Source organism: Globicephala melas, chromosome 21, assembly GCF_963455315.2.
Source record: "Globicephala melas chromosome 21, mGloMel1.2, whole genome shotgun sequence".
In the NCBI taxonomy this organism is placed as follows: domain Eukaryota; kingdom Metazoa; phylum Chordata; class Mammalia; order Artiodactyla; family Delphinidae; genus Globicephala; species Globicephala melas.
The window spans coordinates 9,128,959-9,147,050 of NC_083334.1; the positions used below are offsets into that span (position 1 = coordinate 9,128,959).

General features: G+C 39.9%; 1 protein-coding gene across 2 annotated transcripts in view; it reads left to right on the forward strand.

Annotated features, from left to right (window-relative positions):
* CSMD1 (CUB and Sushi multiple domains 1) overlaps positions 1 to 18,092 on the forward strand; it is a 1,753,128-nt gene that overhangs the window by 1,247,810 nt on the left and 487,226 nt on the right. For both annotated transcript variants that reach the window (XM_060291350.1, XM_060291351.1), the window contains exon 8: positions 2,997 to 3,084. In XM_060291350.1, coding sequence (XP_060147333.1) covers positions 2,997 to 3,084 — 88 coding nt within the window. The remainder of the gene's footprint in view (positions 1 to 2,996; positions 3,085 to 18,092) is intronic.

An 18,092-nucleotide genomic window follows, 5' to 3' on the forward strand; every position in this document is an offset into this window, starting at 1 on the left:
TGATACCAACTTAACCTTAATCACACATAAAAATCTACTCCTTTACAGTTTTTCCCAACTGCTATTTGTCACAATTATGTTCTCTATATTGTGTACCTATTAACATAGATTTGTAATTATTTTATGTATTTTTCTTTTAAATCCTATAAAAATTAAGAAGTGGAGCTGTAAATCAAAATTACAATAATAGTTTGGTTTTTTTACTTTTTTCACATATTTGCCTTTACCAAAGATATTTGTATTTTTATGTGGCTTTGAATTATTGTCCAGTGCCCCTTCATTTCAAGTTGAAAATGGACTCCTTTTAGAATTTTTTAATAGGGCAAGTCTAGTAGTAATTCACTCCTCAGCTTTTGTTTTTCTGGGAATGTTTTAATGTTTCTCTCATTTTTGAAAGATAGTTTTGCTGGCTATAGAATTCTTGGTTGACAGTGTTGTTTCTTTCAGCACTTAAGTGTATCACCCCACTGCCTTCTGGCCTAAAAGATTTCTGCTGAGAAATCAACTGATAGTTTTATTGAGGATCTCTTGTTTGTGATGAGTTGCTTTTCTCCTTCTGCTTTCAAGATTCTTTCCTTGTCTTTTGGTAGTTTGATTATGTGTCTCACTGTGAGTCTCTGAGTTTTTTCTACTTGGAGTTTATTGAGCTCCCTGGAAGTGTATATCTATGTCTTTTCTGAAATTTGAGAGGTGTACAACCATTATTTACTCAGATTCATATTTAAGATAGTTTTTAAAAAATCTTTGTCTAATAAGTCCAATTTGTGTATATCTTCAGGGACTAGTGCCAGGATTAATTTTGTTTCTTTGAATAGGCCATGTTCCCATATATTATTGCATGCCTTGTGATGTTTGTTAAAAAGTTGGCATTTCAAAGAGAGAGCCACCTTTCCCAGTCTTGCAGAGTGGTATGGGAGACTTCCACAAATGAGTGGGCCACTGAGCCTTGAGATCAGCCTGTGGTGAAGAAGTTAAGGTCTTCTCAGGTCTTAACTGCTCACATGTTCTGTCTGGGTCTGGGTATATGTTTGTGTGTTTCTCCCCCAGCTGCTTTAAAATATCCTGATTCCCCAAAGAGCCTCATTGGAGCCTCTTCTCAGGGTCTTTTGTGTTCTGCAGTATTGCTCTGCCTGTATCTCTTGCCCACACCTGCCCACTTTTCTGCAGTCCCCACATAGTTTTTATAGCCAAGTGTCCACTGTTGTCTTATTGGCCTCCAGCTGCCATTCCCCAGCCTATGCCTGACTCAGGCAAGGCAGGAACTAGTCCTTCAACACTGGACTCACTCACAGGCCAGAACACTGTAAACAAGTTCCTCTTTGGTCCTCCTTCTCTGGTAGGGAACCAGGAAATGGGCCCCTTCCTCTCACCAGTGCCATGTCAGGGAAGGTGTGGGACAAAAGCATGTAAAAATTCCCTGAAATTTACCACTATTATGAACGTGGCTTTTTCTTCATTGGACATTTCCCAGTTGCTGTAGATCTTTGATTAGTTTTCAGGGTTCCTACAAAGTTATTTAGCCCGTAGTTATTTATCTGATGTTTCAATGGGGGAAGGAGGCCTGGAGCTTCTATTCCACCATCTTCTCATTTCACTGCCGAACTTGCTGGATTATTTTTTTCAATTGAGAACATTGAATACTTAGGAAAGAAAATTTTATATTGTGGTAAGATTGGTATTTAATGAAGGGTTATATCCATATCACAGTTTCATCCTAATTTAGCAATAAAAACTAAATCTTGCTATAATTATTAGTGCATTTTTATGCATAGTTTTAATTAAATGCTTAAGGATTTCAATATCTACCCAGACTCTTTTTTCCTTCTTATGGTATTATTCAAAATATATGTGAACATATTTATATTTGTAAGAATGCTTTTCAGGTACAAATAATAAAATCATGTATTCAAATGAGTTTGAATTGTAGGAAATATATGAATCATCCAACAGGATATTCAGAGCTAGTGTAGGTTTCTGAGTTGGTCAATGTTTCTGTCTCAACTATGATATCAGGGGCCCTGGTTCTTGCTCAGTCTCTTCTATTCATGCTGTTGCCTCCATCTTTGAACTGTAGCAAGATGGTACCAACAGTTACACATTTGAAATTCAAACATGGTAAGGTCCAGAGTGAAAAAGAGATGATCTCTATGAGCTAACAGGAACGTCTCCCCAGAAACACTCCTGCTGGCTTCCTCTCAAGCATCATTGAACTGAATTGAGTCACAACCACCGTTGAACAAATTTCTGGAAAGAAAGAGGGAATTGCCTTGTTTGGATTACACTAATTAGATAGAGTGGGATAGTTATTGGAGTAGCAGCCACTCTAACAAGCAAATGAATCCTTTAAAAACTATTCTGACTGTGCAACATCCCAGCAGGTGGGAAGGCTCTTCATAAAACAGATTCAAAAAAAAAAAATCACATCTGCACAAGAAGACCATTACTTTTTTTACTTCAATGATAAGCATGCTTGAGGTTTAAAAGCTAATAGGTAATTTTATTTAAAATATCTCTTGTATAGATCTTTTTTTTTGAATTTTTGAGTTTTATTTATATATATATATATTTTATACAGCAGGTTCTTGTATAGATCTTAATAGATAATTAACGTCTCCATTTCACCATGGGAATGAATGAAAGCTTTCTTCTATATAAGCTACGGTATTTATGGCATGGTGCTCTTTTTTCCCATCATGCTATTAATTGTAACGTATCATAAAGGTGATCATAATGAGAAAATGTTTTAAAATTAAATTTAGACTTCTTTAGTAGAGGAAAGAGTTTCAACCAAAGGCTGTTGGCATCCTGGGTAAGACGTCTGTTTTTCAGGAATAAGAATAGATTTATCTTAATCTAGCTAAATTATCTTAATTCTTAAAGAAATCACATGTTAAGGCATCAGCATTTAAGAAACAAATCTACCTAATGTAAATTTATTATCTGGATATTTTCTGAACAGCTACATGAAAATGTAATAATGTTTCTTTCTATTACAGTAACTCAAGGAGGTGTTGCTTTGGTCTCTGACATGTGTCCAGATCCTGGGATTCCAGAAAACGGCAGAAGAACGGGTTCGGACTTCAGGTAGGAGATAACAATAACAATAACATGTTATTTTCTAACACATATATAATTTCATCTTGTAGTTTTAATTCTTTTTCCTTTTGATTTAAAGATACAATTTCTCAGTTTTTATGCATCTATAATATCTGTAGAATTCTAAAACATATTGTGCTGAAAAATTCCAGTTACTCCAGAGTTTGTACCTTTCAGTATATAAGCCATTATTAAAAATTTAACTCTATATGGATATGATCAAAATTTGTCTCCAGGGGTTTTATTCTGTTTTTAATTTGCTACCTTCCCATATTCGAATGCATTTTTGTTAGTGTTTTAAAAAATAGATGGTACAAAAATTTAACTATAGCCTCATAATTATTTCATTAAATAAACTTTTATAATAATGAAGGTGAGTGGCAGTCAATGCAATTTATGACAGAAGATGTTATGATTCATTTTACTAGATTATGATTACTAGAGAATGCTTTATAGTTGTTACATTATGAATGTAGTAGTGATTATAATAGTGATTTTTTTTCTAGATTTTTGCATTCCTTTCAGTTAGTTCAAGAAATTGAACATTTTCCAACTTACAAGATGGATACTAGTATTAGGAGTAAGCTGCAAAATCAAAGAGTAAAGGGGAGCAAGAAATATGTTTTTCTTTCTTATAATCTCACTATTTTTGAGAAAGAAACAAGAAAAGATGTTTGTAGAGTTTAGCCTACTAAAGTGAGCTGAAAATTGAAAGAAAGTAGTGATACTATTAGAGAAGGAAGAAGAAATGTTACTCAGTGAAATTGGAGTAGCAGTGTTTTTTTTTAAAGGATAGAAAAATAATAAAATTATCTGTAGGGTGGCTGTAGTGAAGTAGGTAAAATGATATATAATTTTTTTACATGGAAAGGAAACAAAAGTATATAGCTGTGCTACTGAAATACTTTTGACTTCATAGTAGTGTCTGTCATGTTGCAAATGGAATAGACAATTGGAATGTTTGCAGTTTAAATATCACAAACTTTGAGTGTACATTAAGGTGTTAGTATCTTAGTTGAAGTTCCTTTGGAGCAGAGCCTGAGATGGGGACTCTTATTCAAGTGGTTTTCGGAAAAGTGACCTCTGGTTATGGGGAACAAAGCAGGGTAGAATCAGAGTAGAAAGCTGAGCAGGAGGTTGATTTTAACTGGAGATTAGCTTCAGTCTCAATCTATGGGGAATTTCAGGGAACAAATAGTTTACATTTTAGACCCACCACCCTTGCCTTTCATCATTGGCTTCCTCCATTCCGCTCAAGGAAGTTCCCCAGGGCAAGAGTGATTATGAGTAGTTATTAGCACCCCAGGGGGTTTGTTGTGTCCAGTGAGTGTGGTGGTCAGCTAAGAAAGAAAACTACTGATTTCAAATGTAAAGTAGCTGTCAGTTGAAGGCATTCAAGAATTTGATCTCCTTTAAAATGATGCAAATAGATGAAATTTACACATTCTTGGCTAGAACCCGTGGAGCTTTCTGTCCTGTGCATTCCTTTCTTATCTCAAAAGTCAGCTCCTACCAGAAAGCGTTCTTCAAACCTTGCTTCCCAAAAGCCTTACATATCCCTCCATTAGAGTTACAGCAGTGACTCTGCATTATGCATTTTGCACATCCATTTCTTCCACCCAACTTAAGCTTCTGCAGGACAGGGATAGTATCTTATTGTCTCTGCCCCATCAGTGACTGGAATAGTGCCTGGTGCAAAGGAACTCAAAGGGTGTTTGTCAAAGGCACTTGTGTATGAGGAGATTGCCCATCCAGCGCTCTGTCATCCCTGAAACTCAGAAACCTCCTTGGTCTGTGTGGCAGAGCTCTGTTTTAAAACAAAGCAAATTAAATTTTGTCTGACTGTGCAAACTGTTCAAATTGCATCGTATGGTAAAGAGAGCCAGAGAAACTGTTTAATCTTCAAAAGTTAGCAAGGAATTCAGAAACATTCAGGGCCAGTATCTGTTTAGCAGGAGGGCAAGAAAAGAAGATTTTATTAGTATCTGAGGTGAATATGCTGGCCTTTACTCTATCTCATTCTTATAACAGCCTTATTCCTGCAGCTGTTTAACTCAGGATAAGCATTGGCCATTGGGGCTGTGTTGATGAGTCTGGGGGGAAATCCAGCTGGGTGTGTGCATGACGAGTCAAGAAAGGGACAGAGTATCTCAGCTGAGACTTTCAGTTTTTCACTTTCTTAGTTTTCTGGGGAATCTCTATGCTGTTTACATGTCTCCAAGTTTATGGCAATTGAATAATATAATATAAAGATCAAATTTTCTTAAAATTACATTAAAATGTAAATATTATTATTTTGCCATCTATGAGTGTACAGTGTGTGTATACCTATATGTATATATACAGAACTGTGATAAGCTAGTTTTAGGAACTTTTTTTATAGTTCCTACAACTTTTTTTTCATAGGACTTTCTTCCTAGATGATCCTGTCAACTGCAAATAAAGACAGTTTTATTTTTTCTTTTCAATCTGAATGTATTTTATTTATTTTTCTTTCCTGGAGGAACTGTCTAGGACCTATATTACAAGGTTGAATAGAATTGGTGAGACATTCTTGACTTATTCGTGATCTTAGCGGGAGAGCATTCTGATTTTCATCATTATGGAAAGGTATCTTAGGCCCATTAGTCGAAATGACATGTGGATGTGCCTAGCATATGATAAGCTCACTGTAAACGTTCATGTTTTAAACAGAGAAAGGGGATGTTCTTAACTGTTTAAAGTCTTTTTGAGACTGGTTTTAATGAAAGGCAATTCAGTTCTTTCTAAATTCTTATAATCAAAATGAATGACTAACATATAATCCAAACTAATAACCAACATTGTCAAGATGAGTGGATGGAATTCATTTGTAGTTAGCACTGTAATTATGTGTAATTTGGGGCAGTTTTTGTTTGAAAAGAGTATACTTTATTAGGTTGGTAAAATATTCCTCATCTGATTTTATTTATACTATTATTCTTGTTTCTTTGGAAATCTTTTGTTTTCCCTAGAAAATCTAAATATTCATTCCAGTATTATCTATAAAGAATTCTAAATAAATGAAGCCTAAAATACAAAGCTTTCTTATTTGAATTTAGATCAATCCATGGACAATTTTCTGACAATTTTCTTCACCATCAGTTGCTCTCTTAAAGACAGAGTGTATTCATTAGAACTGAATATTAATGAATAGATTGATGGAGCAATTCAAATACAAATATATAAGGGATGGAGTTGGAGTAGAGATGGAGAGTTTATGGATGGATACTGGCATTTATTATTCATCTGTTTCCTATGCTAGTAGGATATATAGCCTGTGTACAGGCAGATATAATTATTCCCATTTTGCAAATACAGCTGTTGAAATTCAGAATTTCAACATAATAAGATATCCAATCATGGTTAGAGCTGAGATTTGAAACTGGGTCTTATTGACCTCAAACTTTATAATAAGGTTTGACTTTAGTGGTTTGTAATAAGGAAAATGACAATGATTAAATGGTTTCACACCTATCATGCAGGACCCCTGGAGAGAGGTGTGCAGTGTGTGGACATCACAAAGCAGCCAAGTGAGGAGTCAAGATACGGTTGAAATCCGACCTTGAGGCCCAGTGTTCAAAGCCATGCCTTTCAGCCTGGGGTTGCCTCTCCTCAGCACGAGGGATAACTTGTCCTAACTGATTACTGAGAGGGGTGTCTCATTCTGATTGGCTAGCAGCAGCCATGCTACTCACTGCGAGACCTTACACTTTTCTTCATATATATTAGATAAATATTATATATTTATATAAACACTACATACATTCACATGTTACAGATTCTTTATGTACATGTAGAATCCTAAGATGTATCATTAAAATCTTTTATCGTATGTAATATGTAATAGGGACCTCCCGATGTCTCTCCTTTTCTTTCATATGAACTTCCCTCAGTAACCTTCATAGCCAAACCCCATTTAGCAGCAACCCTAGACTTAGATGAGCTGCAGTACCTATCCTAAAACTCCCTCCTCTTCAGACTAGCCACTGTACCCTCAGGGTCTGTCTTCCTGCTTTCCATCCCCAGTCACATTCTTCACCAAGGATGGTTTTCCTTCCTGCCCCACCTACACCACCCATGATGGTTATTCTCAGTTGTTCTCATGATGGTTGTTCTCAGAGACACAAGTAGGGTAGGGCAGGCTAGTACAGAACAGATGAGCAGCCTGGAGAGGCCAACTTGGGAAGTACTGGCAGATGCTCCATGGTCCTCCCTAGGATTTATTTTTTATTAGGTGGTGTGTATCCCAGTCTTCTCTGCCCTTCTCCACCTGCACAGGTGGCTTCTATTTGCAGGACACTCCCGCCTTGCTTCATCCCATTATTTCAACTTTTCCCAGCACTTTTGTGTTTGTGACACCCATTTATGTTTCTATCATCTTAGACTCATCTTAGAATGATAGAAACATATATTTATGTTAGATGTGTGTTTCTGTCATGTTAGATCATGAGGTCCTGAAGGAAAGAGGAAGGATTATTTATTTCATTTCTCATTACTGTGCCCACCACAGGGTAGACACTATTTTTTTGTTGAATTGCATTAAATTGAAGCTAACAAGCCTATCCCTAGGGATGTACCATCATAGCCTCATTAGTACTCCGCTAAACCAATTAAGTTTTAACACCCTTGGTCAGAGAATAGATCAATGACATTTTCTTAAAACATGACCTGTGCTCAAAATGGAATTTGGGAGTTGAAAGAGTGATAGTTATGACTTCATAACTAAATATTTAACTTATATTATTGACATTTGTATATCACCATTCAAGTTAATAACTTTTGTTGCTATGTCTTAGACCCCCTTTTTTCCCCAAGGCATCTTGCATAATACACTTTATGAAGTTAAGAGGTGCCAGGTGGAAGGAGAAACTGAGGTACATAATGGAAAACTACACAATCAGTGAGAAACAGAAAAAAATCTATAACCCAAGTCTCTTGATAAACTGATGCTCATTTCTGCTAATTCCCACCTTCAACTGTGTTCTTTTTCTTGTGACACAATGATGATTTTATTATGTACATCTATTAAAATATTGCTGTGGTGCGTTTTATTACTTCTCTGTTGTAGTTCAGTCTCAGTGACAACAGAGCTACCTGCCTCTTCTTACGTGAAAATATTTAAGAACTGTACTTAGAGATTGTGTATAAACCAGGAAATAAGTATGGTGTTATTTTCCTTAAGAATTGATTTTAAGTTCTTTCATTGAATTATTTTTTAAATGATGGAGGAATGAGGGAAACACGGGTAAATTGTAAGCTACTGAAGGCTTTATTGTTGCTACGTTCAGGGTGTCAGTGAGAGAACATAGTCTTCTCCGTGGATGGGGAGAATGGTGGAGAGGTATCTGGGTGGGGAGGGGGCTCTCCTTCCCTCCATCATGTACATACACCTGCTTTCTTGGCTTGTTGGAATGTTTTTCTTGATTTCTATTTTTTTCCACTTGCTATAATGGAAAAATTGAATTATACTTTAAAGTTGGAGCAGATGTATCAATTGAAATTCTGATATTAGAACTGATTAATATCAGTTCTCCCCTTTAGCTCTTTATTTCTATGATTCTATTTATTTATGTTTTCCATGATGTGTTGATACTGTCCATCCTCACAATATATAATAATAGCATAAGAGATATTTTACTAAATGCTGATCGTGGATGACCCAGATCTTATAATGATCCCTTCCTTCCAGTCTTGGCGCCAGTGCCTCTTCCTGAACATAGTCTCTGAAACACACTTTTCATTCACACCCCTCACTCCCTCTATGCTTTCCTTGCTTTACTTTTGCTTCCCAGCACTGAGCAGGACCCAAGATACTATACCTGCCTGTGTTTACAGTGTTAACTCACTACACATAACACAGGTTTATGCTCTTTCTCCCACAGGCATGTAAGCTCTGTAAGGAGTGGACTTGGTTCTGTTCATTGTTTCATTCCCAGTGCCCAGCGTAGTTCTCAGCTCATAGCGAGTGCTCAGTAAATATTTCTTAAGTCATTTCCTTCTATTTTATATAAGAAATGCATGTATATTTACATATTGTAAGGCAATGGTAAGTGTTGTTTTGATATGCAGAATTTTGATTTACAGGTAAATTTTCAGGAATATAATTATTACAGAGAAATAAGCTACTAGTTTTTTCTTTATTCTGTATTAGGCACTGAATCCCTACTATTTGCTAGATAGTTTGTGTACATCATTGCTAATCATAATAACAGGAGGAAAATATAGATTTCATTATTACTGTTATTAAGAGATTATTGTATTATTTAGCCTGATTTTTTCCCCATCAAATAAAGAAATAATCAGTTTACTAATAAAAGGAACCAAGTTTTGGGGTCTAGCATATGGCATGGTGATGATACGTAACAATGTTTTATTGTATACTTGACAGTTGTGAGAGGGTAGATCTTAAAACTTCTCACCGCATACAAAAAAATGGTAACTATGTGAGGTGATGGATACATTAGCTAACATTATTATATATAACATTATTATAGTGATTATTTCACAATATATACATGTATCAAATCATCATACTATATACCTTAAATTTAGACAATGTTATAAGTCAATTATATCTCAATTATATCTCAACAGAGCTAGAAAAAAATAAATGAAACAAGTTAAATGAAATAAATAATAAATAAATAAACAAGTTAAAAATGTTTTAAAGTTCGAATTAAGTCCATATTTTGTTAATAAGCAAAATTTGGGAACTATAATGGGAGCAACAGGAAATTTTAAAAACACTCAAGCTAGTTTCCTGTTGGAAAAGATTCACCTCCTATGACATAATCCCTTTGCACTCAGTGTTCCCAGGGGAACAGTCAAAGAACTAACTGTCTTTTATTTTTTGGAACCCAAGCATTAGCTTATTTCTGGATGCAGGGTTGGGTCTGTAAATGATTTCTTTACTCACCTGCACAAGTGGAAAAAACAAGGTGAGGGCGACAGAACATCCCTGCTAGGGTCTCCACATCAATAAAACAGGTTGGTGAGTGTAGACCTTTCCTAACACCCTGCATTTGGATTTTCAGCACCAAAGTCCCCTGACAGGCTCCAAAGTGTTTTTAGAATTTGAAAAATATTTAAGGAACATAACGCTTTTCTATGCCTTTTACTGAATGCAAGCACTTCACTTTCACTATTACTAGGAAACTGAAGTAGTCTAGCAAAGATATTTGCCAGTGACTACTGCTCTTTCAAGGAGCATTGACTGTATTTTTAAGAACTACTTAATGAAATACCACAACCAGTATTTTTCTGTTCACACTATTTGAAACCTTTACGTCCCTTTGAAAAAGGGCACACTGGGAATGTTTCAGATCTCATTTATGTGGCTAAAGCTGTTTCTGATAAAGAATCCACCGAGTACAATTCATGGACTATTCTTCCTCTCTCTCCCAGTCTTTAAAGTATCTGTAATAGTAAATTAATTTTTGTCAAAATATAATATCCATTTAAATAGCTGTCTGGGAGAATTGTTCATTGATATTGAAGCATACATAAATTTCTTAATTTCAAAATGCAATAGTTGATTTTTTTCAATAACCCATATTATCATGACCATCAGAAATGGGATTTTAGGGATCCTTTAAATATTAACACTCTTTAAAATGACCTTCTTTAACACAGTTTGTTTCTCTGTTTCTTGGCTTCCTCATCTGTAAAAGAATGGGCAGAAATAGATGATGATGATTTCTGTGGTCCGTCAGAGCTATAAAGCTCTGTGTCTCTTGGTCATGTTTTTGCCGTAGTCTAATAAGATTTTACACAACTTCTATGAGGCTCCCTTTCAGTTCTGATGCACTTGACCCTTGCTGAGAATTGCTGGTTTAGAGACTTTCTATGTTTCCTTATTTATATTCTATGGTAGCTAGCTAGTTAGTAGAGAGGGTAATTTGTTAGGTAGTTTTTGGATAAAACCAGTCTGCGCCCTTTACCTGTCAGTTGCATTCTTTTTGCACCACCTTCCTAAATTCCACCCGGGGGGCTCCCTAATCTTCCTACTTGTAAAAGTTGAGGGGGAGAAAGTCAGGTGGCAGGCATGTGGGAAGATGAGGAAATGAGGATTTGTCAGTTCTTAGCCTACTGATGCCATCTACAGTTTTTTATGTGTGTTTTTAAATTAATTCCTCAGCTCTCTTTACAGAGCAGACTTCTGTTAAGAGTTCAGTAAGAACTAGAACCAACATTGCCCTTTGTGGGAAGCAGAGAGGGTGCCCTCAGGGTGGAGCTCCCGCGGCTTTGCTGTGGAGGGATCCTAGGGACCAAGACTTTGCTTTGCAACTTCTTGCTCTGATGAAGTGGACTCCCTCTGGGAGGGCAAGGCATCACCATCGGGTCCCATTGCATAGTCTGGTGTAGGGACAGTTCATCAGATCTTGCTCAGAGCAGACTTGGATAACAGACAAGAGAAAAGGAGCAGGAGATTCTTGGGCCAGTGGGAAGGACCACCTTGTAGAGAGCAGCAGGGCACATGCTGGGAGGGCTGGGTCCAGGGCATTGATGGAGCACGGCAGTAAGTGAGGGCAGCCACACAGCTGTGCTTCTCTGCTTGTAGTCTTTGTTCCCAAAGGAAGAGGGGAAGAGAAAACGCAGATCACTACCTGGGGCCATGGGTAGAGAGATTGAGGAACCCATCCTTGTATTTACTAATTCATTGGTTTCCTTAAGCAAAATGAGCCGAGCCCTTAGAACTGTGACGTGCTCCTGAGATGAAAGGAGAAACAAAGAAGGATCAGGAAAGGGATTCCTCTGTTGTAGACAGAATAGCAGGGAAAGGCTCTGGGGAGATAACTTCAGAGCTGAGCTCAAAAGATGAGAAGGACTGCCCCCATCCCACCATGCAAAATAGTGGGGTGGGGGCAGTCCAGGCAGACGGAAGCACATGCAGAGACCCTGAGGTGGAAGAACCCTTCCTGCCTCTCTTCCGTAGAGGTGAAAATAAACATTAAGGGCTGAGTCTAAACGAAAGGAGGTTAAAGCAAACGCACCAACCAACAAACGCATAGCTGCACAGAGAAAATGGTATGAGAGGAAGCGAGGCACATCCAGCTGTGCAGGTGGTGTTTACGGTTTGATTCTATACACCTACACGGCTTGGTGTGATTTTAGCCTCACCTGCCCCGAGACACCTTTTCTGCTTTTCCCAGGATCCCTCATCTGCCCTTTTCTCAGATTGGCTTGGTCCTACTTACAGTGCTAAATGTGTTAGGTAATATGAGACATCATTTCTGGGAATGACCCAGTATTAATGTGAGACGGAGGAGAAGAAATTGTAATAAGAAGACATTTCCATATTGGGTTGAAGTGGGGCAGATGATAGAGAGAGGAGGTATGCTGAGAAACAGAGAAGGTGTATTTAGGGCTTTGAGGAGCATGAGAGGAGAAGAGGAGAAATCAGGAAGAACACAGGCTCCTGTTCTAGCTGAGCTGTGTTTTACTGACAGCGATTTAAACATCTGGCCTACCAGGTGCGAATACTTTCTCTAGGTCTTGGGGCTTGGCTGGAGGCTGATCATCGACTCAGGTTCCCCACTTTATTTGGAATTCCCTAGAAATCAGCCCAAGGTAAGAAGTGTTGGGGCAGTTCAATCCCAGGGAAGCAGGAGGGAGGGAAATGGCAGTAAGCCCAGAAGGTAGGGATGGCGAATAGGAGGGAAGCCATTCACACTTAGTAACCAGCCGGCTGGCTCAGTCTCACAGGTGCCTTAACAGCCTGGGGGCACTGCTGGGGCCTCGCTGTTCACTGCAACCCCTCCAGCGCTGTTTCCCACTGGGCAGGAATGTCCCCAGAGCGTCTCCATATTGCAGGGCCATAGTCACCACGTTTCCAGGCAGCTGCTATGGAACCCAGAGCACTGGCATGCTCTGCCCAGCCAGCACCTGGGTGAGGGGGCTCCTTTCTGTCAGGAGCCCCCAGACCCATGGCTGTGGTCAGCAGCAGCACCTGGGATGTGGCTGCATGGCCACAGGGGCAGAACAAGGCCCAGACGGGGAGACGGGGAGGGCGCGTGCAAGCCTGGAGCACCCCGTGTGTCCAGCACCTGCTACACACGCACCAGCCCTGGCTCGGGTTGCCTTGTCTGTCCTGGATCTTTCCATTGTCAGTCCATCACTTTGTTGTAACAAGGAGGGCAGGATGATTCAGAATATTGGAAGGCTTTGCACAGAGTAGATACAAGCCTAGAGGAAAATCGTTGCTGTGCAGCCTCTCTGTATTTGCAGTTGTTTTCTGCTCAATCACAAGTATAGGTGATAAGTTTCAGAGTAAGAAAAAAAGACAGTTTGAATCCATGTATTGCATGATCTGGAGCAGTTGACCCTCTGAGTCTTGTTTTTCTCAAAGTGGGGTTGAGGCACCTCCAGTGATGACTCATCCCGGGGCCCTGGATGAACGCCTGTCACGAGCACGTGGTTAATGCTACTGTTTCCCTCCCTGCCTGGCTAGCCCCTGCCACTCCCGCCACTCCCCGGGCCTGTTCACCATAGAAAACAAATAGTCGTTGCTGGTGTGTCCTGCCCTCCAGCCCTGCTCGCCCTCCTGGCGGAGGCTGGACCTGTCCACAGGCTGCAGACGCTCTCCCCTCCCTCCATCTGAGAAGCTCCCAGGCTCTCTCACTGGACCTGCAGAGGAAAGAGAACAGCCCATAAAACAGCTCAAGGCCCAGAGTCTGCGGGGTCCTCTTTGGCTTCCAAATGTCAAGTGAAAGAAAGGTGTAGAGGCCACTGTTCCCAGGGCATCAGGAGATTGTCAGGCAGGGGCTGAGGGGCCACAGAGAGATGAACTGAGATGGGAGAAGGGAGTGCTGGATCAGCTTCTTCTAGAGCCTTGATGCGGGTCCAGGCTTACTTGAATCCCCTCTCCCTGCCCACCTGTTCCTTCCAGAAATAGTGCAGTAGTGGCTTCTGCCTCTGTATGAATGGGTGGGTGTGAATCTGAGGATTTAATATTTCTACTTGGTCAGACAAAAACACCCCTCTTGTTTTGCTAAATAGTGGATCCCCATGAACTTATGGTATACTCAGAAGATGCAAATTAAATTTCCTCGTGGGAAAATTCACACATTCTTCTAAATGCTGCACATCTGAGAGCTCTCAGAGTCTGAAGATTGCTGGTCATTTGAAGCCCCATTCACGGCGTTAATGTTGCTTGTATTCTGATCGCGGTTAGGGGGTCTTTGTTGTGCTGTTATTAAAGTACAATATCTAAAAATCCTATGAAATATTAGATTATTTCCTTAGGCTAAAGAGATCCATCTAATGCATTCTTAGTGGTACTAAATTGCCTTCAGGCTTGAGGAGATGAGTCTAAAAATTGCCACTATAAGAAGAAAAAATGACCCAGAAACGACACATTATGTGTGAAAATCAAAAGGGGGGTAATAGGCATTGCGATATTCACAGCAGCTGCACATGCATCTCTCTGGTGATGCCATTGTCTGGAAGGCTGTGCAAACTGTACAATCTGACGACGTCTTAGGAGTGAAGGGCCAGTTTACTTGGACCGTCTTTGTAGCCTGAAATCAATCGAATGTATTAGGACCAGTCTTGCCATTAGTGGAGAACATACGGTTCAGTATCAAAGTTCCTTTCCCGAGTGGAGTACGACTCATTTGTCAGAGAATCAGTGAGGTTATCTAAAACAGCTTCTTTTGAAATAGAGGCATGTAATAACAGACACGCACTTGCAAGGTGGCTGCAGAGATGGGTTTCACATGCTGCTGTTGGGATTTACTCCCTGCAGCCTTGCACTGTGGTGGCCGGTTGCACATTTAGGAGATGATCTGAATTCATGCCTTTGTCTCCTGTTTGTCCTGTGCAGTCATTCTACAAACATCTATCTCAGGGATATCATAAGCGCAATAAACTCTGCTGGAGGCTGTGAGAGATTTCAAGGTGAGTGAAACATGATGCTTTCCCTCAGGGACCCTTGCTCCTGGGAACTGCCTCTCTGGGTGGCCTTTTCCAAGCCTCATACCCTTCCTACTTCTGGGCTTTAGGTTAATATTTCTCAAAAGAAACATTTTGTGGAGTAGTAAAAGAGCTAAGCTGTACCTCAAAGAGAGGGAAAGGAGAAGGGGTGAATCAGGAGAGGACCCCAAATCCCCAAGTCTAAAGGGGAAAAACTCTGGAGCAGGAAGGAATGGGCCCCTCTTTGGAACAGGAATTGGAAAATACTGTTCTGGACAAACCAGGCTACTTGCAGTTCCCTGAACAGATCACCAACTTTGACACCAACAGGGCTTTCTATGGTGGGTTTCACTCTAGAACACAGATACTCATTTTGAGAAAAGTAAGTAAACTATATGAATCTTTTAAGACCCAACCCAAATTTCAGTTTCTGGCAATGTCATTGTTTTACCTTTTCACTGAGGGCAGAATCATTTTTCCCATAGTAATTTATATTTCTTGACCTCATTGCCCAGTGGTTGTTGGATGAAGTATTTCCTGCCCCCAGTAGTTCGTACATCCTTATGACTAGCAGGGCACCTCGTGCTTAAAAGCCTGACCATAACCAGTTGTGAACCAATGCAGGTGAGCTGTAATAAAGGCCGGTAAAGAGGATGAAGAGTAGATGGATTTCTCTGCTACCGTTATTTCTCAGGCCCATTTGACTGACAGATTGACACATGTAGCCCCAGGAAAGTGACTTGTCTTTCTCCACTTGTTCAGCATGTATTTTCGAGTGCCTGTGATATGCCAGGCACTGTTTAAGGCAGTGGGGATATTTTATTTGTAGAAGGAGGACTTGAGTCCAAATGTACTAAAGATGTTGAAGAACATTGGAAGTGTTCCTGACAGTTTTCTTCTCATTTCTTTTCTTGTATCAAGTGTCATTTCTTTTCTTCCAAAGTTACAAAAATACCTTCAAATTCTTCCTACTACAGTTTTCTGGAAGCTTTAACATCTACTTCCGGAAGCTACCTGTATAACTAATTTTATTTATGGGAAGTAAATATTTTTTAATGAGAAAGAAGTAAGAAGGAGGAAGAGGAAGAGAGAGACAGATGAGAGAGGGAGGGAGAAGGAGGAGGAGGGAGCGGCAGAGATGGGGAGGGTGGGGGGGCTTGTATATGCTAAGAAGAGTGATTATTGTTTGCAGAGTCAGCTTCAGTGCTTGTGAGCGGTTTAATTACAGGCCCATGAATTCAGAGGTGCAAAACGTAATCTTCTTTGTCCTGGGGCTGTAATTAATTTCTTTTTCAATATCCCCATTTAGTCTGAGTCAGAAAATTGTATTTATTTACTCTTAAAAGTTTTTGAAATCCGTGATTTCTTAGTCTATCAGGTTTAGTCAGCTGTTCACTTCCCGTTCCCCCTCTGCTGATGATGTCATGCCAGGGCTTACGGAAAGGCCCTCATTTCAATGGTGGGGAGTGGGCGTGGCTTCCCCGCCTTATCCCTGCCCCTCGGATTCCTGTCCTGATCGTCCCCGGCTCCTGGCCGGGCGCACATCCTCTTCCTGGAGGGGAGATGTTTCTGAGCCTGGGGCTTCCTTTCCACCAACCACAGCCAACATTCAAGAGGCATGAGCACCCTGGGGACGACTTGCTGTGTCACTCGAGGGCCCAGGGGCTCCACCTCCTAGTCGTAGGCTCCCATGCTGCCTTTTCTTCTTTAGAGAGGCTGTGCCGTTAGACACAGACTTGTCCATAGGGTCACAGCTGGGAAAGAGGAACGGGTCTGTGTTAGCCCTGGGAGCCCACACACTGCCCTGGGCGGGGCCCTATCTTGTTCCACTGCCTCACCCAACTTGCTTCCTGGTCCAGGGTGCTGCGGATAACAGGGCACTGCATTCCACAGCCCTGACACCTGACACCTGCCTCAGCTTGGCCTTGTGTTTTGCTTTACTTTTTTTTTTTGCTGCTTTACTTTTATGTTTCATAGTGAGGAATGAGGAATGGGGAGCAATGTATTATCACTGCTCCTTTAAACATATTTCACACACCTGGAGGACACTTCTGGATTTAGACACCTATAATTTTTCTTCGTGCTATGCCAGTATCAGCATCCTCAGGGTGTAAGTAAAATACAGGAGAAAAATCACAGGTGTGAACCCTTGTGCCTGTGCGCGCGCGCGCACACACACACACACACACACACACACACACACACACACACACACACACACACACACACACACACACACACACACACACACACACACACACACACACACACACACACCCTTTACCACTTCACATATTATCCTGCCACATGGCTCCAGTTCTTCTCAAAAAATAGTTAAGCAAGAGGGAGGAGATATGGGGATATATGTATATGTATAGCTGATTCGCTTTGTTATAAAGCAGAAACTAACACACCACTGTAAAGCGATTATACTCCAATAAAGATGTTAAAAAAAAAAAATCTGGTGAGGAAGCCTAGGTGACCTTTGTGTCTTGGGTTTCCAGGGATTCTAAATTCTCTTGATGACCCACACAAAATCTTTGAAAATTTATTAAAATTTCAGTTGTTGCCTTTTTATACATAAAAAAATAGTTAAGCAAGATATCTATACCTTTGGTACAGTGTGGTTCCAGATATAATTTCCCCATGTCATTTGTGTTCACTTTACAAAGAGAAATACAGCAAATCCTGACTTCAGCTTAGTTCTAAAGAAAGTTTTTTGCTCTAATTTTTGTGCTTTCTGTTGCTTAAATGTGAAAACAGTATAATATAATGTGTTTCTCCTTTTTGCTGCAGATGCAAAATGTGTAAATGCCTACCCCTGATGCCTAAAAATAGTATCTAGTTTTTTGTATTTATGAATCTTTAAGTATGTTGTTTGAGCTGGATTTTTTTAACCAAGAGACAGATATTTATCTGTGTATCGTCTATATCAATCTATCAATCTATTTATCCATTTAGAAAATTCTAAATGGGGAAACTAGTTGCTTCAATAGATTCAATCAACACCAGCCAGCATGGATTGAGGTAACAGGTGGGATCTGCCCATCTAGCCACTCAGG